Raw genomic sequence first — 26722 nt, forward strand, 5'->3', positions numbered from 1 at the left:
GTATGCTTCCACTTTCAGTTTATAGTAATGAATGGTAGTTTGCCTTCAAAAGCTAAAAAAATGACATAAACTGAGTGTTTGCAGATTCGTATTTAGCAATGAAGTATGCTGTTTTGCTTGTCTATTAATTTATGTTTCATCAATTACACGTCTCTTTTAACACAACGCATTGAAACACTAAATAAATTTTATTTTGGAACTAACAAATGAAACAACTCATGTCATTACCATTGTGAACAAGGCAAATAGCCACTTCATTTAAATCTTGTAGCAAGTAAACATCAACATTTTGCTGCTAATTAAATTCTTTTGCCTTAAGTGTAATAGACTTGCTATTTAATACTCCAACCACCTCAATTGTTTCCTTAATTAACAACAATACAATAATAAGATATAAAACTTGCCAACACATGGCTAGCTAATCTGTGTCAATCATAGAATATCTGAAAATAAAGAAAGATGAAGTGCTTTAAGAAAAAAGAATATCAAACATTTTGATTGTCAGAATGAGAGCACCAACAAACCATGGAATTAAGTAACAGGTTTAATTAACAACAAGAATAGGACTCTAATTAAGTAACTGGTTGGAGTTCGAGGCCTCAACTTAGTTGGTCATATTTTGGCAACTTATTTTTGTTTGGCTGCCATTTAAGGAAAAAAGAAGCAACTCAGAGGACTGGGTCTTACAAAACAAGACAATTAAAATTTAGGGTAAATAAATCAGTTAATTAACTGGTCACTGATTAGGAAAGTGTCAGGAAGGAAAATCTGCAGCCACAGTAGCCCTCCAGGTTCAGTGTTTGACATCCCACTACAGATCATTGGTCGACACTAAACTATTTGTTATTAAAATGTATTTGCAATTCAGTGTTTAAATTGTACTTTCAAACGCCTGTATTCTTTGCAGAAAAACAAATTTTAATACTCAAGTGGTACTTATATAAAGATAAAAAATGGTAAAACAATTTTAAAGCCAAACATTGCTTGTTGTCTGTTAAGATATCTGCACAGCTGATGATAAAATGCAGTGAAAGCAAATGTGACTATATTTGTGTATTAATAAATTTCAAAATTATTTCTTATCCTCAAAAATATCAATGTTAAAGAGAACAAAAATGGCATGTTATGTATTTGTAAAAGGCACAAAGTGCTAGAGAGAAGAAAAAAAAATAATAAAGACAAGGAAATGGATCATTCACAAAGGAGAGGGCTTAGGCATGGTCATGAACAGAAAAAGGTCAGAGCACCAGGGAGCAATCAGAATATCAACTACCAATCAAAGTCAACCAACTTTCAAACACTTCCTAACTAATGCTACAGAAAATGTTTCTTTTTTGGACAAAACTAGAACACTATGCCTTGCTCCTTGCCATTTTATATATATATACAGGTCATGATAATATAATGTCACTCCATTGGTTATATATAAATTTATATTCAATGGCTCAGTGACCAAAATGGAAGTGTACTGTAAAATGCAGTATTGTTGTCTCATTGATTATGCTGTCATGTGTGGAGTCTGCACACTCTTCCCATGACTCTTTGGGTTTTCTCATTTGTGTTTTGGTTTTACCTCCCACATGCCAAAAAGAGATACATATTAGATTACTGGAAATTAAAAATTGGCTTTGTGGGTGTGGGTGAATGTGTGAGTAGACTGTGCAAAGGAATGTCTTAATGTCAACAGATGATTTCTGCCTTGCAAATAAATGTGCTAGAATAGGCTCTGGCTCCCCATAACCTTGAATTGGTATAAGTGGGTTAGAAAATGTTATGCAATGTTATTTTCATAGCAAATATCACCACAGGTCTATTTATAAAGCAAACAGCAATACATTATAATGGAGTACAATATAAGAAGGTAAATTCATAATACAGTAGAAATAATCATCATTATCCAACAGTGAACAAAATGGTTAATAAAATACATGATCCAAAGACTAATTAACTAAAGTACTTATTCATTTTTAATATATAGGTACCAGTTGCGTTCCAGCAGTATATTTTGCAGCAACTAGTACATATTACAAAAAGTCCTACCCAAGCCAAAAAGAGCTGTCTTCAAATTTCTTTAGCTTGTAAGTGTCAATTCCAAAATTGTAGCACAGCATTGATAAATATCTTGCCTGCAAAACAGAGCATTTTTTCTGTATAAATATATTCACATTACTTTATAGTTGTTCCTTATCTAAATATATATTTCTTTTTAAATTTACCCTAAAATATTTAAAAAATACTCTTAATAAATTTCAAATCCACATTTACAAATCAAAAAAGTATTTAATATCTTTTACAACAGGTGTGGTACTCTAAATTCAGCCCACACAAAGTACAAAACTTTATGGTGAATACCTCATTTGGTAGCCGACTGAGTATATCTTTGCAACGTAACAAGCAGGAAACTGCAAGCTCTTGGAAGCCCTGTATCACATCCTGTAGAGAGGATAAGTAAATACTAATTATAAAAATACAATCTTTCCTACTTCTGACTTTCTACCTAAAGTTATTAAGAAACATTTTCTTCTTAATACTCTTCAAAGAAAGTAAAAAAAATATATAAAATACACAAAGATTTTTGCAGATAACCAAAGGGTACCAGACTCAATGAAGAATTCTAGACCGAGTCTGCTTTCATCAGTATGTTTGTGAGGTGAAAGAAGAGAAAGAATATGACCTTTAGTAGCAGTTAATTTTATAATATCACACTGCCAGTCACCTCTCTTTATTTTCACATAAAAAATGCTTGTGATGCTTGTGCATGTACAGCATTTTTAGTTCACCTTTAAGTTTGAACACACGTAGGGCCCTCAAAATTCAAAAATGCAGTATTAAGAAAAAGGTACAGTAGTTCACCTAATCTACATATAGTTACAATATGATATGAATACAATCAAGCTACTTAAATGACCAAATTGCTTTTTATCAACAAAGACAGAAAAACATTTTCCCAGTGCTAGATGGTTTCTTCAATGCATTTTTCCATAGTTTTGAAAGAAACTGCATTTTACAAATAAAAATCAAATTGATTCTTAATCATACAGATTCAGCTTGATAGCAGAGAACTCGAAAAATGTCTTTTTCCACATCTCCTTTAATAATGTTGAAATCCACATTGCCTTCTCTTCGGTTTATTAATTGGCCATAAAGTATTTCTAAGAACTAAAATAAAACAAAATACACACAAATATTTATATACTGTATACAGTATGAACTCTTACCATACCACTGTGAAGTGTGAAACCTAAGAAAAATTTAATTAAAAAAAACTCAAAGGAGCCAGATGACAGACATTAATTCCACAGTGGTACTAAAAAACTGCTTTAGTCACTATTCAACAATATTCAATTTTCTACCCAGCATATACGTATGAATTACTCACAAACTGGTTATTTTTATTGATAATAACATTTCATCTTCTGCTAAATAATGCAAAAATGACGCTATTCTTATCTCTGATATGTTCAACATACTCAAATAATTATGTGCAAGGTATACCGGTAGAAACAAGACACCAGTACAAATTTTTGTTAATCATTTTTATCACAGCTGAAGACATTAGGAACCCATGACACTTCTCATCATGCACAACCACAACCCTCCTTTCACCCCTCCCACATCTGAAACTGTTTTAAATCACATCTTTGGACTTTCTACAGAACCCTCATGGTTTTCCCCAAAAAATGAACTGACACCTTCACTCTCCAAAATTATTTTTTGTTTGATAGCATCTTCAGACTTTGAAGTGACCATTCCCCAATTCCCATGATCTTTGACGAAGCAGATATTCTGTTACACTTTAAACACTGACTATAATGATAATAAAGTAGCTCTGGATTAAGCAAAATAAGCACATGCTTAGGTCACCAAGTGAAACGGGACAGAAGAGACTCTTTTTAAAAAAAAAAAAAAAAAAGTAGGCAAAAACTTTAAGCATAAAAAAGTTATAAGGAGGCAACAATAAGAATTATTTTTGCTATTTTTGCATCTTCTGATACATGTACCGTAGATACTCGCATATTAGTCGATCTCGCAGATAAGTCGAGTGTATTGTTTAAGCCGAAAATTACGAAATTTGTTATGACCCGCGTATAAGTCGAGGGTAAAACTTAACAGCTATCAGAGATAGAGGGCGACAATCAGCTGTTAATGGCGACAAAACTCACTGTCATGTCACAGGCATTCCCCTCTGTGCTTGGAGAAATGCTAGACTCGTTGACTCTGCAACTAATCCTTGTGTGTGCGTGAGTTGCGAAATGTAAACAAAGGCAAGATGGCGTCGATATGTCACAAGGGAGCGAAGCGAGTGCAGAAAAGAAAACACTCAGCAGACGATGTTTTGCACATTATTGCTGAGTCAGACTCTGATTTTTCAGAATCGGATTTTATTGACAGTGATCAACAACAACAACAACAACATTTATTTATATAGCACATTTTCATACAAAAAGTAGCTCAAAGTGCTTTACATAATGAAGAGAAGAAAAATAAAAGACAAAATAAGAAATTAAAATAAGACATTAGTTAACATAGAAAGGAGTAAGGTCCGATGGCCAGGGTGGGCAGAAAAAACAAAAAAAAACTCCAGAAGGCTGGAGAAAAAAATAAAATCTGTAGGGGTTCCAGGCCACGAGACCACCCAGTCCCCTCTGGGCATTCTACCTAACATAAATGAAATAGTCCTCTTTGTAGTTTGGGTTTTCACGGAGTCACTTGATGCTGATGGCCATACAGACTTCTGGCTTTTAATCCATCCATCATTGTTGGAATATCATGGTGCTTTGGGTAGATGGTGGTGGCGCACGCCACCACCAACAGGACACCGGAAAAGGAAACAGAAGAGAGAGTAGGGGTTAGTACAGATTTTGAATGAATAGTTATTATAATGAATTGGATATACAGAGTATCAGGATTAAATTACAGTGAAGTTATGAGAAGGCCATGTTAAAATAATGTGTTTTCAGTAGTTTTTTAAAGTGCTCCACTGTATTAGCCTGGCGAATTCCTACTGGCAGGCTATTCCAGATTTTAGGTGCATAACAGCAGAAGGCCACCTCACCAACTTCTTTTAAGTTTTGCTCTTGGAATTCTAAGGAGACACTCAGTTGAGGATCTGAGGTTACGATTTGGAATATAAGGTGTCAGACATTCCGATATATAAGACGGGGCGAGATTATTTAAAGCTTTATAAACCATAAGCAGAATTTTAAAGTCAATTCTGAATGACACAGGTAACCAGTGTAGTGACATCAAAACTGGAGAAATGTGTTCGGATTTTCTTTTCCTGGTAAGGATTCTAGCAGCTGCATTCTGCACTAATTGCAAACGATTTATGTCTTTTTTGGGTAGTCCTGAGAGGAGTGCGTTACAGTAATCTAGCCGACTGAAAACAAACGCATGAACTAATTTCTCTGCATCTTTCGATGATATAAGAGGTCTAACTTTTGCTATGTTTCTTAGGTGAAAAAATGCTGTCCTAGTGATCTGATTAATATGTGATTTAAAATTCAGATTACAATCAACGGTTACCCCTAAGCTTTTTACCTCCGATTTGACTTTTAATCCTAATGCATCCAGTTTATTTCTAATAGCCTCATTGTATCCATTATTGCCAATCACTAAGATTTCGGTTTTTTCTTTATTTAATTTGAGAAAGTTACTATTCATCCATTCTGAGATACAGGTTAGACATTGTGTTAGCGAATCAAGAGATTTGGGGTCATCAGGTGCTATTGATAAATACAGCTGTGTGTCATCAGCATAGCTGTGGTAGCTCACGTTGTGCCCTGAGATAATCTGACCTAATGGAAGCATGTAGATTGAGAAGAGCAGCGGACCCAGGATAGAGCCTTGTGGAACACCATATAGAATATCATGTGTCTTAGAGTTATAATTACCACAACTAACAAAGAATTTTCTCCCTGCCAGGTAGGATTCAAACCAATTTAAGACACTGCCAGAGAGGCCCACCCATTGACTAAGGCGATTCTTAAGAATATTATGATCAATGGTGTCAAATGCGGCACTCAGATCTAAGAGGATGAGAACAGATAAATGGCCTCTGTCTGCATTTACCCGCAAGTCATTTACTACTTTAACGAGTGCAGTTTCTGTGCTGTGATTTGTTCTAAAACCTGACTGAAATTTATCAAGAATAGCATGTTTATTGAGGTGCTCATTTAACTGTATAATGACTGCCTTCTCTAGAATTTTACTTAAGAAAGGCAGGTTAGAGATGGGTCTATAATTTTCAAGAGCAGAGGGATCGAGATTATTTTTCTTAAGTAGGGGTTTAACTACCGCAGTCTTAAGACAGTCTGGGAAGACCCCCCTATCTAATGACGAATTTACTATGTCAAGAACATTATCAATAAGCACGCCCGATACTTCTTTGAAAAAATTAGTTGGTATTGGGTCAAGGGCACAGGTGGAGGGTTTCATTTGAGAAATTATTTTATGTAAATCAGGTAAATCTATCCTAGTGAAAGACTTTAATTTGTTTATTATGGAGTACTGGGGTTTAGGAGGATCCTTAGTGTTGGGGAGATATACTATGTTATTTCTAATATCATTAATTTTTTGATTGAAAAATACAGCGATAGCCTCACAGGTTTTACTGGAAGTACTTAGGAGGCATTCCTTTGAGTTACCTGGGTTTAACAGATGATCAATTGTTGAAAATAAGACTCTGGGATTACTAGCATTGTTATTTATAATCTTAGAGAAATAGCAGCGCCTCTCAAGACGAACTGTGTTATTGTATTCTGTTTTGTATTCTGTTTATTTTAACTTTTAATATTTCATAGTCAATAATTAGTTTAGTTTTCCTCCATTTACGCTCAGCTCTACGGCATGTTCTCTTTAAATCAGACACTCTTTGGGTCTTCCATGGTATAACAATGCTAGAAGATTTTTTAACTGTCTTTTCAGGTGCAACTAAGTCAACAGCAGCCCTCACTTTAGTATTAAATCTTTCCACCTTACTATTTACATTCTCCTCGCTATTATAGTTGCCACTATAAACGGACTGATTGGTTAGAATGTTTGTAAGTTTTAAAGCTGCTGATGAGTCAAAGAAGCGTTTTTTAACAATATGCTTCTCATGAGTGTTTTCTATCATTATTTCTATATTAAAAAGTAGAAGAAAATGGTCTGATAGACCAATATCAATGACCTGCTTTATATCAACTTTTAGTCCTTTAGTAATTACTAAGTCTAACGTATGACCTGCTTTATGTGTAGGCTGATTAACGAGCTGTCTCAAATCAAAAGAGTCCAGGAGGTTCATAAATTCTTTTACTTTTTGGTCACATTGATTATCTATATGAAAATTAAAGTCGCCAACTATTAAGAGTGTGTCATAGTTCGTAATTAAGGTTGACATCAAGTCAGAGAATTCCTCAAAGAAAGACGTGTTGAATTTTGGAGGTCTATACACGGATAATACTAGAACGTGAGAATCTCTCTGAATAATAATGGCGAGATACTCAAAAGACTTGAATTTACCAAAACTGATATTTTTACATTTTAACCTGCTTGAGTAAATGTTTGCTAGTCCTCCACCTCTCTTTCCTTGGCGATCAGCACGAGTAAAACTGTAATCCGGAGGCGCAGATTCGATTAAAACAGCTGCGCCATCTGAGCTAAGCCACGTTTCACTTAGTGCAATAAAATCTATTTTTTTATCACTAATAAGATCGTTGATAAAAAACGTCTTGTTCATTAAAGCTCTAATATTTAATAGTGCCATATTCAATGTTTCGGAGGAGCAGAGATGAATACTATGTGCGTTATTGATATATGGAACAGGAATTAAGTTATTTTTATTAGCGCCGCTAATCATGAATCGAGCAAGAGGATGAAATCCTTGCGTGTGCGTGAGTTGCGAAATGTAAACAAAGGCAAGATGGCGTTGATATGTAACAAGGGAGCGAAGCGAGTGCAGAAAAGAAAACACTCGGCAGACAATGTTTTGCACATTATCGCTGAGTCGGACTCTGATTTTTCAGAATCGGATTTTATTGACAGTGATCAGGAATCGAGCAAGAGAGTGAGAAGCCGGCATCAGCTGATCGGACACCAGCCAATGCCACGCCAGCTGATCAGCTGCCAGCTGAACGCATTCGCATAGCCGATGCAGCTACCGGACTTCACAAGACAGCATGGCTTGCTGTTGGACATGACAGATCACCCGCTGCTGGACTACTTCAGGCTGCTCTCTCCTGATGCTGCTTTTCAGCTACTGTCAGACAAGACAAACAGGTAGGCAGAGAACTTTTTTGAACCGCAGGCTGCGTTTGCATCGCATTGACAGCGTGCGTTGCCTTGGTTCTTTTGATTCCAAATCTGGTTGCACGTGGCAGCTAATGGTATGTTTGTTATCCAAAACCTGTAAAAGCTAATGCTCAAATTCAAGTATTTCACAGTTTAAAGAATTATTTAATGAATTTAGAAAAAAAATAGCTAATTAGCAATAGTATTGCTGGCTTATAATTATTTCAAAGACCATGGGAAACGGCAGATGACCGGTGACTTAACACCGTGAACCGCTGAGTGTACAATGTCATTACCCAAATTCTATGGACAATTGTGTTGCCCCGCGGATAAGTCGATTCTGTTTTTTTGAATGAATTTTAAGACATAAATTTTTCGACTTATACGCAAGTATCTACGGTATATAGAAATACTTTATATCATCAAAAATATAAAGAATGGAATGAGAGACATTTTCTTTCATACAAATAGAGATGTTTCTTCATTAACATCTCTTTTAAAAATTGTCCTCCAATATCAATTTCTATAGAATGAGGATTCTGAAAATCTAACATGAAACCTTTCTTTACTAGGCTGTACAGTATAGCAGGGCTTGGTTTGATAGTGTCTGCTGAGACAGTCAATGGAGATCTTTTTTTTTTAGTTTGCCTTTATATAATTCTTTGTGTTCATAAATTTATTTTGGAAGGCAGTATTAAAGTCTAGTTAGGCTTGCTCGATTTTGTTCAATTGGGAACCAAAGGAATTACAAATATCTTTTATTAGAATATCTTTTTGAATATTTTTTTATTGTTAGTCCAGTTTCTTTATGTCTTCGCGAATCAAGCAACACACCAGTGAATGGCCCTGCACAAGGAGTCAAATCCACGTGTCACTAGGTGGTTTTTGGATCTTAAACTGTTTAAATTTTAGTTCCAACATCGTTGGGGTTCTCTTCACACAAATGCCAATGCTTTTTCTCGTGTTCATGACCTCACAGTTCTGGCAACACAACTCAATAGGTTTGAGCTAAGGAAGGGCAGTGTCATACACTTCCGGTTTCCAGCCACCTGAATCTACCTAAGATGTAAAACAGGGGTAGGCAATGTCGGTCCTGGTGAGCCGCAGTGGCTACAGGTTTTCATTCAACCCAATTGCTTAATTAGAAACCAATCATTGCCAATCTCAGACCTTATTTAATTTTATGGCTTGTTAGTCTGTGCAATGTAAGGCTTTTATATCGTAGATTTCTTTCCTTTCCAAGGATATCATCCAAATGATTTGAAGCCTAAAACAGATCATTTTCAGTCTGTCACATTTTTCTATTAAGTGTTTTATTAAATCAAACCGTGCATGATGAATACACACAGATGTAACTGGAAAAAAGCTAGCTGGAGAACTGCTGGCTGCTTTGTCTTTTACATCTTATTGCTAATAAGGAGCAATTAAAACACTGAATGCAGCAGTTTAAGATTGAAATAAGCAATTACGGTTGGAGAACCTTAACAAGCGAGACCACTAAAATGAAGCATTAAAATGTCACTTAAGCAATATGTGCTTCATCAGCAATAATTGAGTTCTCATTAAGGAACTGAGTTGGAACAAAAACCTGCACATACTGTGGCACTCCAGGACCGATGTTGCCTACCCCTGGTCCAGACTATCTGGAATATGCTGTTTAATCTGGCCCAGCACTAGTCTTTCAAATTACTTTATCACAATTGGAGTGACTGCAACTGCTCTGTAATTATTCAGACAGTCCACTTTTGTTTTCTTAGGCACAGGGATAATTGTTCTTCTGAAGCAGACAGGGAAAACAGACTCTCTGACATATTAAAGATGTTTTATTGACATTAGCCAATTGCTTAAAAACAGGTTGTTTATTACACACCCTGAAAATTAATTTAGACCAGATGCCTTGTGGACATCAGCTCATTTAAAAATCCTTTACACGTCAAGTAGAGAAACAAAGAAGGATGAATTATGTGATGCTTCAGTCAACTGAATGAAATAAATTTAACATAAATATAAAAAAAACATCAGCAGCGTTAATTTTTCTGTAGTTTGAAGTCTGTGGACTTTTGCCAAGATATCAATAAACATTACTGTATTTCAATGCAATTTCCTGCCAACTCAGTCATAGCAAAAGACTTGCATTGCTTCAACGTCAAACCAACTTTACAAAGCACAAGAAATTCGTTAACAACAGCATTCTACTCAGGTATGCAGACCCTGAATCTCTTTATCAGCATGTCAAAGAACTGTTTTATTTCCAAAATGAACTTCTCCTGTTCGAAGTGAGAAGTAAATTGTTGTCCACTAAAAGCAACAATCTAAGAAATAAACTGAAACATTTTTTATTCATGATTTTATGGCTATAAAGAAAAGATTTTGTTGAACAGCACATTTCAACTTCAAGCTTTTAATTATGTCTTGATACAGTATAATAAAATGTAACTGCAAACAAAGCCAACAACTAGTTTGAAATTATACCAGATCATATGTGCACCCTGTAATTTGGTTTAAATGTACTGTTTTATCAGTTGCTATGCAAATCTGTTTGGCTCAATCATAATTAAAGCTAATATCTGTCTTGCCCCCAGTGTGCATGCGGCTGGTGGTGGATAAGTTAATTTAGGGATAACAATAAAGGGGTTAAAAAAGACTCGATTGTGAAGTCTTATGGTCAGTTTATTTCAGAGCCACTGCATTTCAGGTGAGCACATGAGTAATTCAGTTTGTGACAAAAACTTTTAACCTACTTTAATACTTTAATTTAGTTTTGCCACTCTCAACTCATCCCATTTATTGTTGTTTTGCATTTGTGAAAAACGTGTGTCCAGCAGGGAACATTTGATCCACATATGGACCAAGTTCAATGCTTGGAATCCAATTGTGGAAAAGTTCATTCACTTAAGGTTCCACCTCAAAGCCACAACAGTAACAAAATAACTACACCAGTAACACAAATCAATCATGACAAAAATAATATATTTATACTTAGCTTGTAATAAAGAATCTTTCAGGTGACAAATCCACAATCAACCTTTTCCAGGTGAACCTCAGTAAAGTTGACAGAGATGAATGAAGCAGTGAGCTGAGATGCTCTTATTGTTTAAGCTGTTGTGTTCTTTGGTTGTTGTTATAGTTTGCAGAAGTTTGGGAGTTGGAAAATTACAGAGGGACAAAATTTTGAAGACCCAGCTTTTGTAGGGGCTCAAATGCTAGTGTGTGTAACACATTTTTATAACTTTAAGGTAATACTGTTTTGGTACAATAAACCAATCAGTGTTTAACTGGAAGTTTAGTGCCCCTCTTGTGCTAACAAGTGTCTGGGAATAAAGAATGTTATCAGCAGAGCCCAAGAAATATTTTCTTACAGTGTAACAATAAAAACAATAGCAAGAATATATAATAAAAAGGAAAAACAACTAATGTAGCACAATAATAATCAGCAGAAATGGTGCATGAAATAATATTTCATAAGCTAGTTATATGATTGCAAAGCTTGTTGAATACACACACATGACAGTGATGTAATGAATCTGATCTGAAAACTCATGTCTGCATACAGAGTTTTTAGGTAAATATTTACAAATGACATATTTTTTTAACATATAAAACTATGGTGAGGTGGCTAGTTAGTCAAAAAAATTCTGAACATCACAATGTTCACTTTAATCTTTACAACTTTTAAAAGACCCGAATAGAATTATTGAGCTATTGAGACTTGTTTCTGAAAGTGACATTATAAAGTGCAACATTTCACTATATTCATCCTTAGTCAGGCTCATAAAAAACACAGAAACTCAACACTGATATCACTGGCATCATTGAAAAGTCCTTCGGCACCACAAAAAGAAAAAAAAAACTAATGAAAAAACAATAACAGTATGTAATCCACTAAACTAAAGATTTACAATCTTTAGAAAAAGGAAACTTTACAAATAAAAAAAACAGCATAGCATAAATAACTCCAAACCATTTACTTGCAAAGCAACCTGAAAGAAATCATCAGCAAGAGTGGCTTTCTTACAGTCTAGCCAGCTTCTCCCCGTTTTAACTGCCATCTGTAATATCAGAAAAAAACGATAAGTGTTTATGTCAAGTATATGGTGGAGAATACATACTTGACAACATGTTTGGCATTTATACTGACTTTAGCTTTTAATTACTGTAATTAATTCCTGCTAAATAAAATAGATTTCATTTAAGTAAATGTTTATTAAAGAATAATTTACATATTACTGGTTTCTGCTAAGTTTCACAATGGATGCAGCTAAAAATAAGAATAACTTATTTATACATTTTCCATTTTATGCTGATAAAAATCAAATCTGTAACAATGTAATAGAAAACTAAGTAGAGTCAGTAACTGTGAACAGCAACGACTATTCCCAGTTTCTGAATGGGAGTTACAAAACCTGATAGTTTTGAGTTAATTTATATGGACTTGCATAAGCTGCTACAGAAGAATATTTTTGCCTCAGTACAATATGAAATGGTTTCTTAAGAATGAGTGGTGGCTCTGAGGCTAAGGATCTGCGCTGGTATCCCGAAGGTTGCCGGTTCAAATCCCCGTCACTGCCAAAAAGGTCACTGCTCTGCTGGGCCCTTGAGCAAGGCCGTTAACCTGTAATTGCTCCAGGGGCGCTGTACAATCTCTGACCCCAAGGGGTATGCGAAAACTACCAAATTCCTAATACAAGAAATTGTATAAGGTGAAATAAAGAGAAAAAAAAAAAAAAAATTTGCTTTTCACCGAACTTTTTTAAGGCTAGGAAATCGTCTGAGATCCTGGTGCAGCTAAGATGTTGTCAAATTTCACAACTCAGAGCTTCATGATATCATCAGGGACCCCAAAAGCAGTTCCAAGGTTTAAAGCTGCCTGGGTCCTGCATTTAAAGCTATTTCCGTGTAAAAATATGATCTTGAGGTCAGGTGGCAAGTGTTTGGTAAGGGTACAATTGATGGGAGGAAGTAAGCCTAGGTTGTAGAGAAAGTGTTTGTTATAGATGAAAGTGAACACTGGAATGTTGCTTGAAGATTGGTGGATAAGTGAACCAGTCACCCCATGTAATATACAGGGGTAACAAAATAAGTATTGCCCTATGGAGCAACACTGTGCTCTACTTGCTCAGTTGCTCTTGCTTTATAATACAAATTCTCTTATTTTACACTTTTGGATTTCTTTGGTTTTCTCAGGTTTCGGAAACAGTTTGAGAGTCCACACAAGATAAAAGATTAATTGTTTTACAGATAAATTAGTTTTGAAATAGACAACATTCACACAACTGACCCAACTTCAACTCAAAATAATTATTCAAAAACTGTTAGTGAGAATTTTTAAATAAAATTCAACATAGAATTTTGCCCCAAATCAAAATCTTTTTATTCACTATTCTACAAGACAAATATCCTCATACAGTGGACATTTCCAAAAAATATGATTAATAAGTATTATTTATATACAGTAGACTCCCGCGAAGTCGCGGTTCAGGGTTCGTGGACTCAGTCATTGTTAGCGAAAAGCGCAAATATCCTCCGCAATTCTTTATGGTTTTTTTCGTGGCAATACTGTGCTGTAGAGAGAACAGGAAGCAACTGCTGAGGGAAACGCAGTTTGGGATGGTGAAAATAGCCAATCCGAGAGCGTTATTCATTACTCCTTGCTACTGAATGAGTGTTGCCATGTGACACGTCTCCAGGTGAGTGGGTTTACATACCGCTGAGGGAAACGTGGTTTGGGATGGTGAAAGTAGCCAGTCCGAGAGTGTTATTCATTTCTCCTTGCTGCTGATTTAGTGTTGCCCTGTGGCACGTCTCCAGCTGAGTGTCCTTGTGTTTTCCATTTTGTTATTGTTTTCATTTTGTTATTCTTAAACATACAAGATGTCGCCTTCTAAGGCTTCTGGCTCTGAGCCTAAGTACCAGAAGCAGTTTAAAACACTCCAGGAGAAGGTTGAACTACTGGATTTGCTCTGAGAACTAAAAAGTTATGCTGCAGTAGCGCGCCACTATGACATTAATGAAAGCACTGTATGCTACATAAAGAAGAACGAGGCAGCGATCCGGAGTACCGTATCAGTAAGTTTCTGTGATAGTGCCAAAAAGGTTACAACCGTAAGGAATAAAAATATTGTCAGGATGGAATCTGCCTTGGCATTGTGGATCACCGACGGCAAGAAGAAAAACATCCTCTTGGACGGTAACATCATCTGTGAGAAAACACGGAAATTGTACCAGCAGTTCGCTACAAGAGACAATGCAGAAGGTACAGAAGAACCGCAACCAGGACCATCAACAGCACCGGAGCCTGAAGATTTTCAAGCCAGTAAGGGATGGTTTGATTATTTTCAGAAGCGATTTAATATTAAAAGCATCTCTCTACATGGAGAGGCAGAGTCTGCTGACAAAGAAGCAGCGGAGAAGTATTCCGAGACATTTAGGCACATCATAGAGGAGAAGGGATACAAGACCGAACAAGTTTTTAACATGGATGAAACTGGCTTGTTCTGGAAGAAGATGCTGTCCAGAACTTACATCATGAAGGACGAAGCCAAAGCTCCAGGGTTTAAGGCGCAGAAGGACAGAGTGACACTTATTATGTGTGTCAATGCTGCTGGTTACATGATGAAACCTGGCCTCATCTACAAATCAGCGAACCCTAGGGCCCTTAAAAACAAAAATAAAAACCTGCTGCCTGTCTTCTGGATGCACAACCCTAAAGCCTGGATTACCTAAATCCTTGCTTCAAACTGGTTTCACCAGTGCTTCATCCCTCAAGCCAAGGAATACCTCCACGACTTAGGCATGGACTTCAAGGTGTTGCTTATTATGGATAATGCTGGCGGCCACCCTTTGGATTTGTATTACAAGGGAGTTCAGACTGAGTTCCTCCCTCCCAACACCACCTCCCTGATCCAACCTATGGATCAAGGCATAATCCATGCCTTCAAGGCTCTTTATACCCGGATTTCTCTCCAATACCTTGTGGATGCAATGGACATGGACGAGAATTTTACATTGAAGGGTTACTGGCATAACTTTACAATCACAACGTGCCTGTCAGTCATCCAAGCTGCTCTTAAGGAGATGAAAAAGGAAACCCTCAACGCCTGCTGGAAGAAGTTGTGGCCAGAGTGTGTCCTTGACAACAAGGGCTTTTCACCCAAAAACATTCAGCACGACGCTGTCAACAAGGCCGTGGAACTGACAAAGATACTGGGTGGCGAAGGTTTTGACGATATCACTCAAGATGAGGTGAACAACCTTATCGATGCCCACTCTTAACCCCTGACGGGATCCCTATAGGGTTCAGGCTCTCACAGTTAATAATGGCATCGATGCTGCCATTCAGACATATAAAACGCTCCTCACCACCATGAAGAAACAACGACAGCAACTTCCCATCACAATGTTCCTGAAACCAATAAAGAAAACCCAGCACGAAACCCCACCTGAAAAAGACCCATCCAAAGATACGACTCCTCCTGAAGTACCTGAAAAAGAGGCGCCACCCGAGGAGTTTTAAATCCTCTACATCGTACTGCACAGCTACTTCATCTTCATCATCAATATCATTCATCATTGGTGAGTACCCGTACATTTTACTGTATTTTAATTAAACTATTATGTATTTACTCTACTTATAACAAAGAAAATGACAGCGCATACCAAAGAAAACGCGCTTGCATGAATTAAATATAATAATTTAATTTTGTTATCATTTTTTGCATTTATATAGCGCTTTTCTCACTACTCAAAGTGCTTAGCACTTAAGGGCCTTGCTTAAGGGTCCAACAGAGCAGAGTCCTTTTTTGGCATTTACGGGATTCGAACCGGCAACCTTCTGATTGCCAGTGTAGATCCCTAGCCTCAGAGCCACCACTCCACCTTACGTACATATAGCGTTAACATCGGTATTTTACATTCTAGTACTGCGGGAGATATAGCAGTACAGTACTGTACAGTACAGTATATGGGTTTACCATTACATTCTGTTTTTAGGTAATGTATTAAAGTAATTTTTTAGGTAATGTATTAATGTATTAAGCTGAGTTTGCAATGAAATTAAAGTGCTTTGGGGGCATACTGTATTTAGAGTTTAAACTATAAAAATAGGCATTTAAAAGGCATTTTTAACCACATCCAAAAGTCGCGGTTTTTCACAATTCACAGGTGCTCTGGGAACGTAACCCCCACAAATTTTGGGGGTGTACTGTATAGCATCTTTCTCAGACTCAAGGTCACCACACATAGCGTTAATAATAAAACAGGGAACCAACAACAAACATAAATACAAAAATAAAAAAACAAAATATACATAACAAAACAAAATGTACAAAATACAGCAATCTGCAGACGTTAAGAGTCAGAGACCAGAAAAATACCAGCAGAAAAAAACTGTTGAAAGTGATCAAATGGAAAAATAGCTAAAGGTCTACACGAAGGTAGTATTCTTCACAAAGCAGTTGTAAGGACAAAAATGAAGCCTAGTCACAGAAAAAGTGATCCATTTCACATACATACAGAGTGATCCCATTCACAGTACTGTACGGAGGGAATTTTAAACTATTAAGATGTGCTAATAAAACATTCAGCAGACTCTGTATCAATTAATATCCATAATTCATGTGCATTAGGTTAACAGACATAAAATTCTTTGAGTTTGCACATTTAATATCGCTTTGTCCTTTTCACAGAGTGTGACTTGAAACAAAATATTGTCATCCAAAGTAAATAATTATATAACTCAAATTACAAATACTCTTTACGGTTAGCACTATGCATTTGAATTTCAGCTGACAATATTATTTGAACATACATGAGGCCATAAAATTTTCAGGTTAGACTAGTCAGTTGTACATCTTTTCTTATTAGTTCTACCTTTACTCTATCTAATGAATAAGACCTTTTCTCCTTCCCACGATTCCTACTTTTAAGGTCCAGGTTTTTGTGCTAACTGAATGTACAAAATTCCCAGGTCAATCAATTGTTATTTTAAACATCACTAATTGTCAATATTATTGTGGGGAGGGTAGGCTATGGCAGGGATCACCATTTTAACTGAGAAAGTCAACTTTGCATTTTTACAATTAAGGTTTCCTTGTTTACATTTTTTGCAATAATGTATTTTGGAGTCCTTGATGTCCAATGCTTAGTACATTAATATTAAGTAAATTTTTAATGGAGAACCTAAAAAAACACAACTTCAATTAATTGATTAATTTTTAAAATAATTAAGAGATTAATCGTTTGACAATATACACAATAGTAGCCGCTCTAGTTTTATGTAACAGTGTCATAAGCACATCATATTTTACATAAAAAGCACACACAATACAAATGTTTGTATGTGTGTCTTTTGTAAGCACTGTATTGCTGTCATTATTCTGAAGAAACATAAAAGTAAGAATTTCATAATACTATTCACACAGGACAATAAACCTGAACTTCAGACAAGCCGATGTGAGCCTAATATTCCAAAAGCAAACAGTGTTCTCCACTGCTGGACAAGCAACATAGTTTGATTGCTTTCCTTGGCTACTTTATCATGAAAGCTTCTGTCAGAAGTATGCCCCAGTATGGTCAGTCAAAGGCGTTTTGGTACAATTTCAAGCATTATAGATAGGAGAAGAAACAGACTGATCTAGGATTGTGATTAAATGTGTAACTATTGACTCTGACCTGAATTTTAAATCACATATTAATCAGATTACTAGGACAGCATTTTTTCACTTAAGAAATATAGCAAAAGTTAGACCTCTTATAACATTGCAAGATGCTGAGAAATTAGTTCACGCTTTTGTTATCAGACGACTAGATTACTGTAATGCACTCCTCTCAGGACCACCCAAAAAAGACATTAATCGATTGCAACTAGTGCAGAATGCAGCTGCTAGAATCTTAACTAGGAAAAGAAAATCCAAGCACATTTCTCCAGTTTTGATGTCACTACATTGGTTACTTGTGTCATTTAGAATTGACTTTAAAATCCTACTTATGGTCTGCAAAGCCTTAAATAATCTTGCTCCATCTTATATTTCGGAATGTCTTACACCTTACACTCCAAATTGTAACCTTAGATCCTCAAATGAGTGTCTGCTTAGAATTCCAAGAGCTAAACTTAAAAGAAATGGTGAGGCGGCCTTCTGCTGTTATGCACCTAAAATCTGGAATAGCTTGCCAATAGGAATTCGCCAGGCTAATACAGTGGAGCACTTTAAAAAAAAACTGCTGAAAACACATTACTTTAACATGGCTTTCTCATAGCTTCATTTTAGTTTAATCCTGATGCTCTGTATATTCAATTAATTATCATTATTATTCATGATGGCTTCAAAATCCGTACTAACCCCTACTTTCTCTTCTTTTCTTTTTCTGGTTTTCTGTGGTGGCGATCTGCACCACCACCACCTATTCAAAGCATCATGATGTCCCTACACTGATGGATTACACGACCAGAAGTCCAAATGACCATTATCATCAAGTTCTTCCATGAGAACCCTGAATATAATGAGGACTGATTGAGATCATTTATGTTAGGTAGAATGCCTAGAGGGGGCTGGGCGGTCTTGTGGCCTGGAAACCCTGCATATTTTTTTTTTTTCTCCAGCCGTCTGTGGAGTTTTTTTTGTTTTAGCTGTCCTCCCTGGCCATCGGACCTTACATTTATTCAATGTTGATTAGTGTTCCCTTATTTTAATTCTTATTTAGTTTGTCTTTTTTCTCTTTCTTCATCAGGTTAAGCACTTTGAGCTACATTAGCTAAGTTTCCATCCAGTTTTTTGCGACGTTTTGTTATCGACAAACAGAATATACGTAAAAAAAATGTGCGAAATTTGCTGTCTCCAGCCTGTTTCCATCAAACTGGCTTTTTATCGATAAAATGCTGTGCATGATGACGTCATCCCCCCCAAAACGAACTGTCGCATAAGTTTTGTTGTATCGAGAAAAAAATCTGCCCTTGAGCCGTTTCCATACATAATTTTGTGTATGTCGCAAATTATCTACCTTTTGTTTTCCATGTTACACCCCCTCCACTAAACAAAGAAACAAAGAAATGGAGAGATTATTCAGACGGTTTTTTGAAATTTGCCAGCTTACTGTTATTTCAGTTTCACAAATAATTGGAATTGTACATAATATCCGAAGACGACAGCAGAATGAAGCAGTTGCTTGTCTGATAGCCCTAGAGCTCGAAGAAAGTACCCCAGTGCGACGAAACCCACGGGTATGGGAGAGACGACAGAATAAGACCTTCTGGGAGGAGGTGCTGGAGAGACACTTCACAGAAAATCTCTGGCTGCAACATTTTATAATGACACGGCCGACGTTTGAGATGTTGTGTGGATTCATCAGTCCTGATGTTGCGCCCATCACAGGTTGCCACCGACCACCGGTTCCAACCCAAAAGCGGATTGCCATCGCCCTTTACAAGCTGGCAACCTGCGCATAGTATAGAGTAGTTGGAGAAACTTTCGGGGTTAGTAAAACTACCGTCCATCGATGTGTATATGCTGTGTGCACCGCTTTTAAAGAAAAATTAATGCGGCGTTATATCAGACTTCCGACTGTAGCGGAGGCCAATGAAATTGCATACCGCAATTCCTTGGTGCATCTTGTGCCACAGATTTACGGTGCGCTGGATGGCACGCATGTGCCTATTCTTCCCCCGACGGAAGGCTACCGCGATTACATTAATCGCAAAGGGTGGCCATCTATTGTTCTCCAGGCCCTTGTTGATGACCGGTGCATGATACGAGACATTTGCGTTGGCACTCCTGGAAGAGCCCATGATGCAGCTGTGTTTGCAGCATCGGATCTGTACAGGTGAGCCTACCTTTCAACATCCCTTCTCAGTGCGATAACAACTGAATTAGTACTGTAACCTGCTTCCCTTAAGGTTTTTAATTAAAACTGAAATTTGAATTAATACAAAATAACGATGTTTAATCAAAAAAAAAACTCTCTTCATCAGACCATGCGAACCGCTCCGCCATTCTCGTTTTGATTGCACGTGATGAAAATGTGACACATTTATTTGCGTTAAAGCCCTTTTTTCTGACAAAAAGTGTTTCCAATGTAGTTTTTGCGACATCTGAATTATCGATATGGAATTTATGCGCTAAAGTTAAACGGAAAAATATTATGTCGACATGTACAACATTTTATCGATAATTAGCATTTCCATCAGCTATATCGGTAAAAAAATTTGAAGCGCTAAATATTTTTTCGCAAAAACTCCTTGGATGGAAACCTGGCTAATGTGACACATTTATTTGCGTTAAAGCCCTTTTTTCCGACAAAAAGTGTTTCCAATATAGTTTTTGCGACATCTGAAGTATCGATATGGAATTTATGCGCTAAAGTTAAACGGAAAAATATTATGTCGACATGTACAACATTTTATCGATAATTAGCATTTCCATCAGCTATATCGGTAAAAAAATTTGAAGCGCTAAATATTTTTTCGCAAAAACTCCTTGGATGGAAACCTGGTTATTGTTTGTATGAAAATGTGCTATATAAATAAATGTTGTTGTTTTTGTAGATTTCTTGCAACAACATTAAAGATGCTGACCAATTTTTTTTTAACTACCCTGAGCTTTGAACAAAACCATGGGAAGGGAATAAGAGACAGAGACTATTCTAGTCTTTACAATGGCATAACTATTAAGTGTTAAGCGAAGCAAGAATTGTTATTATTTTCACTCTTTTATATGGTATATTGCTAAATTTCATTATTATACCACCTGAAATATAAAATAATATAAAATATTATTAAAAGTTTTCATCCACTGCTTCAGGTTATAAAAGGGCAACCCAGTATCTTATATCTACTCTCTCTATGTAAAAAGATTAGTGAAAAAGTGCAAAGTTTTCATGCAACACTCATTTTTTTCAAAACCGTGCATTATATAGAATACATCTATGTATCATTTTTGTCATTTTCATCAGAATACAACAATGATACGTGCATATGTCAAACAAAATACCTTATATATATCCGCTCCACTGAGAATAGCCATAGTTGAGTTGTGTGTCAGCAGTCTACAAATAAAGCCTATATAACAGCACACGCTTAGAAATTGTAAAACTGCATAAAAATTCAATTGCCGACAAACTCATGACTGGTGATCATGTAGGAAACATTGTATTCCTTCCACATATTAAGTTAGATAATGGTAATACTTCAGCAAGTTTCCAATAGTTTTAGCATTTACTATAACTACAGACAAATCTCAGGGCCAGAGTGGGCACACCCCCTCCCCTAATTTTTTCTATACTTTTAAACATTTCACAAAAATGTAAATGTAAAATATTCCCAATGTTTCGGTGTGCCTAACAGTGCCATTTGCATAAACGTGCAAAATGGGAGTAATCAAAAAGGATCAGATGAATTACTCAAATATTCTCCTTCAAATAAAAGAACACAGACAAAGTCTCTTCTAATTTCTGAAGTTTTTATTCTTCTATCCTTTTAGATAGATATAGATACTTATTTCTTCTGTACAGAATACATGACTATCTTGCATTAACAGACAGCTTCATATTTTTTGTGACTCAATTCAAAAAATTGAGAGACTCTCTAATATAGACGTTTCAATATATTAAAAAAATAATTATTAACAAATCTCTGCATACTGCAGTACAATTTTTTGTTATTATAGTAATTTACTTTATACGTTTATAAGCAGTATGAAAAATAAATTCCCAGTTAACTACTTGAGCAGAAAATGGTATGTATTAACTGAAATAAAATAGATATGAAAAATGCTAAAGTATTAAAAACTAAAGGAACACTTACCAAGATTCTTCTACGAATGGTTGCTTCAGCTGGCTTTAATATCTCAAAACTAAACACCAATCTGCAAGAAACATGTTGAACTGCAAAAGACAAAATAAAATCAATTTTTCTTGGTTTCATATCAATGTAAAACACTAATAAGATAAAGGGAAATGGTACATAGGACTGAAACATGTTACAGTACTAAAGTAATACATGTATAAATGATACTCCCAATTTTTTAGAAGGAGAGTTTGCTAAAAAAAGAAACTTTAATGCAATGAAGGTTAAACGTATGTCAAGTCAAAATTAAAGACTTTACTATGGTTAGTAATGAGCACATCTATTAATAATTCAACTGCTGATGGTCGTTGTTTTCCCTCTCCTTTAATAAACAGAGATTAAATTATAATACAGTTTCCCCAACTTCCTTGGTGACTCTGAAATAAATTAAAAATAATATAAAGAAGCGGCAAGTGTTTGGTACTACTAGGACCCTCCCTGGATCCAGCCGTCCCTCCAAACTGGATGGAAGAGCAAGGAGGAAACTGGTAAGAGAGGTATAACTGGTAGGGCCAAAATACCAGCAACAGTGTATGAAAACCTTGTGAAGACTTACAGAAAACATTTGACCTCTGTCATTGCCAAGAAAGGGTATATAACAAAGTATTGAGATGAACTTTTGTTATTGACCAAATACTTATTTTCCACCATAATTTGCAAATAATTTTTTTAAAAATCAGACAATGTGATTTTCTGTATTTTTTTCTCATTTTGTCTCTCATAGTTGAGGTACACCTATGATGAAAACTACAGGCCTCTCTCATCTTTTTAAGTGGGAGACCTTGCACAATTGCTGGCTGACTAAATACTTTTTTGCCCCACTGTATATATAGATAAATGTATATATAGATATATATACATATATATTTCTATATATATATATATATATATATATATATATATATATATATATATATATATATATAGATAGATAGATAGATAGATAGATAGATAGATAGATAGATATATGTATATATATAGATATATGTATATATATATATATATATATAGATAGATATATGTATACTGTATATAGATATATGTATATATATATATAGATATATGTATACTGTATATATATATATGAAATATTTTTAAAACGTGTTTAATTTAATTTTCTGTACAAACTACAATTAGTCTCTTTAAAAGTACTCTCCATTGGCGGAAATACACTTATCTAACCATTTGTTCCATTGTTCGAAACATTTTTTAAATTTGTCTGAAGTAATGCCCATTAATGCTCTGGTCGTTTCTTGTTTTACCTCTTCGAAGTCAGCAAAACGCCTTCTTTTCAAGTCTTTTTTCATCCAAGGGAACAAAAAGAAATCACACGGAGCTAAATCAGGTGAGTAGGGTGGGTGGTTCAGGGTTGTCATACCGTTTCTTGCCAAAAATTGGCGAATGCTGAGAGCAGTGTAAGATGGAGCATTTTCATGATGAAAGAACCAATCGCCCGACTCCCACAAATCAGGGCGTTTCCTTCTCACACTGTTGCGCAACCTAGTTTTACAAAAAAATTCACTGAACACTGAGCACAACCTTCCAGACTGATGGCACTTGGCAGACTGACTTGTGAGGAGTGTAACTAGATCGCCCTAGCGGCCCAACCACGTACTACAAGTACCAACCTAACAACAACAAAATTCCGGTTATTTTTGGGCCCCCCCTCGTATATATACATATGTATATACATATGTATATATATATATATGTATATATATATGTCTAAATATATATACAGTAATCCCTCGCTATATCGCGCTTCGCCTTTCGCGGCTTCACTCCATCGCGGATTTTATATGTAAGCATATTTAAATATATATCACGGATTTTTTGCTGGTTCGCGGATTTCTGCGGACAATGGGTCTTTTAATTTCTGGTACATGCTTCCTCAGTTGGTTTGCCCAGGTGATTTCATACAAGGGACGCTATTGGCAGATGGCTGAGAAGCTACCCGGCTTACTTTTCTGTCTCTCTTGCGCTGCCTTTTTCTGATCCTGACGTAGGGGGATTGAGCAGGGGGGCTGTTCGCACACCTAGACGATAAGGACGCTCGTCTAAAAATGCTGAAAGATTATCTTCACGTTGCTATTTTTTGTGCAGCTGCTTCCTGAAAGGACATGCTGCACGGTGCTTCGCATACTTAAAAGCTCGAAGGGCACGTATTGATTTTTGATTGAAAAACAAACTGTCTCTCTCTCTCTCTTTGTCTGCTCCTGACGGAGGGGGTGTGAGCTGCCGCCTTCAACAGCTTTGTGCCGCGGTGCTTCGCATACTTAAAAGCAAACAGCCCTATTGATTTGTTTGCTTTCCTCTGTCTTTCTGACAGACTCTGCTCCTGACGCGCACACCTTTGTTTCTGCGCAAATCTGTGACCCAAGCATGACAATATAAAAATAACCATATAAACATATGGTTTCTACTTCGCGGATTTTCTTATTTCGCGGGTGGCTCTGGAACGCAACCCCAGCGATGGAGGAGGGATTACTGTATGTATATATATATATATGTATGTATATATATGTACAGTATGTATATATATATATATATATATATATATATATTACCTGGTAGGTAACCACCCACACTATCAGATTGTGACACAGACTTCGAATGCCGTGAATGTAATTACCCCGATCTACATGCTGTCAAATAAACGAACCACACGCCGTGGCGCAACGTTAGGGGCATCGACGCTGACGTCCGAGGTTCGATTCCCGAGAGGGAGTGCAGTGGAGTGTGTACACCTGATGAGCCCAGAATGAGGGCGAAACACGTGTCGTGTACTCTTTGCATTTATTTGACAGTAAACTATTTCAACCATTCTATGATCTGCTCTTCACAAACTGAGGGCACCGTGGCGGATGTTAGCAGATTGCTGGCCAACCACAAAGCGTTACCTGGTAGGTAACCACCCACACTATCAGATTGTGACACAGACTTCGAATGCCGTGAATATATATATATATATATATATATATATATATATATATATATATATTTGCAGCTGGAAATCCACAAAGGGAGAAGATGAATCACGTATCATAAAGTAGTTCTTATTTCTGAGCTTTCAGCCACTGCCAGGAGCCGTCATCAGAGGGGAATGCTTAAACATACAAGAATCAAAGGCAATATATAGCAAAATTAAGTGGTGGGGGGTGGTCTTAGGTCAGTGTGTGAGTGAGGGAGGGTAATGAGGTGGGACAGACATCAAAAAGAATTGCAACATGTATACAGGAACATTGCAATGCCGTCAGAAGGATGGACTCACGATCACTGATCTATACGCACACAAAATCAACCAGACAATGCACAAGTAAAATTTAAGGCCAGTACTAAAAGTACCAGAGATTTGGCTGAATCTTGGCTATCAAATGAAAACGCCATTAACAGACATTTGGACATAAACCCAGCATATACAAACTTAAGAAGAACATGTTCATAATAAATAAAATTTACGACCAATACTCCTCCCAACCCCCACCTCATTACCCTCCCTCACTCACACACTGACCTAAGACCACCCTCCACCACTTAATTTTGCTATATATTGCCTTTGATTCTTGTATGTCTAAGCATTCCCCTCTGATGACAGCTCCTGGCAGGGGCTGAAAGCTCAGGAATAAAAACTACTTTATGATACGTGATTCATCTTCTCCCTTTGTGGATCTCCAGCTGCAAATATGCAAACCGTACCACAGACCTTCACTTCCATACATATACAGTACATATACATATGTATACACATATACATATATCCAAACTCAAACAGCATATTCCTTCTTCTCACCAGTACATCATTGTTACTCAAGAATTATTTATTTCTTTATAGATAACAATTTTTTGGCCACAATCAAATCAAAATTTTCAATTAAGTTAGTGCCCCTTTTATTAGCAACATTTATAGACGCCAGACACAATAAAATTCTATCTCAAACCTTTCACCAAGCATTAACTGCCATCTTTCCTAAGAAAAATAAGGACTTATTACAACATGCATCATACAGACCAATCTCATTTCTAAATAAAGATGTTAAGATACTCCTCAAAGCTCTACCTAGAAGAACTGAGAAAGTGCTTCTTTCAGCAATATCACAAGACCAAACCGAATTTATTAAAGGTAGACACTTCACTTCCAATCTTCGACTCCCATTTAATGTAATATATTCACCCACAAGTCTAACACACCCCAGAGATCTTATTATCTTTGGATGCAGAAAAAGCACTCAATATGGTTGAATGGGACTACCTATTTATTACCATTACACAAATTTGGGTTTGGCCTGAACAAATGTGTATGGATCAAACTACTCTGTGCCAGTCCAAAAGCTTCAATTTGTATTAACAACATTTTTTCAGATTACTTCAAACTAGAACGTGACACTAGACAAGGATGCCCCCTGTCTCTGAGCGCACTTTCAAAATGCTTGTGAGATAAAGAGAACCTATCAGACAAGGACCTGAACATAAAATATCACTAGATGCAGATGGTATGATATCTAAATATATCAGATCCATAAAATACTGTGCCTGCAGTCCTATCAGCAGTAGCAGAATTTCAAAAGATATCTGGACTCAAAATTAATTTGAATAAAAGTGTTCTTTCTAGTGAACTCT

General features: G+C 36.3%; 1 protein-coding gene across 1 annotated transcript in view; it reads right to left on the reverse strand.

Moving 5' to 3' along the window:
- tex11 (testis expressed 11) overlaps window positions 1–26722 on the reverse strand; it is a 212359-nt gene that overhangs the window by 138863 nt on the left and 46774 nt on the right. Inside the window, exons 5-9 of the mRNA XM_051935388.1 lie at window positions 22064–22143; window positions 12240–12320; window positions 3040–3159; window positions 2353–2433; window positions 2041–2126 (exon numbers count right to left, since the gene is read on the reverse strand). Coding sequence (XP_051791348.1) covers window positions 2041–2126; window positions 2353–2433; window positions 3040–3159; window positions 12240–12320; window positions 22064–22143 — 448 coding nt within the window. The remainder of the gene's footprint in view (window positions 1–2040; window positions 2127–2352; window positions 2434–3039; window positions 3160–12239; window positions 12321–22063; window positions 22144–26722) is intronic.

This window comes from Erpetoichthys calabaricus, chromosome 12, assembly GCF_900747795.2.
Source record: "Erpetoichthys calabaricus chromosome 12, fErpCal1.3, whole genome shotgun sequence".
Lineage (NCBI taxonomy): Eukaryota > Metazoa > Chordata > Cladistia > Polypteriformes > Polypteridae > Erpetoichthys > Erpetoichthys calabaricus.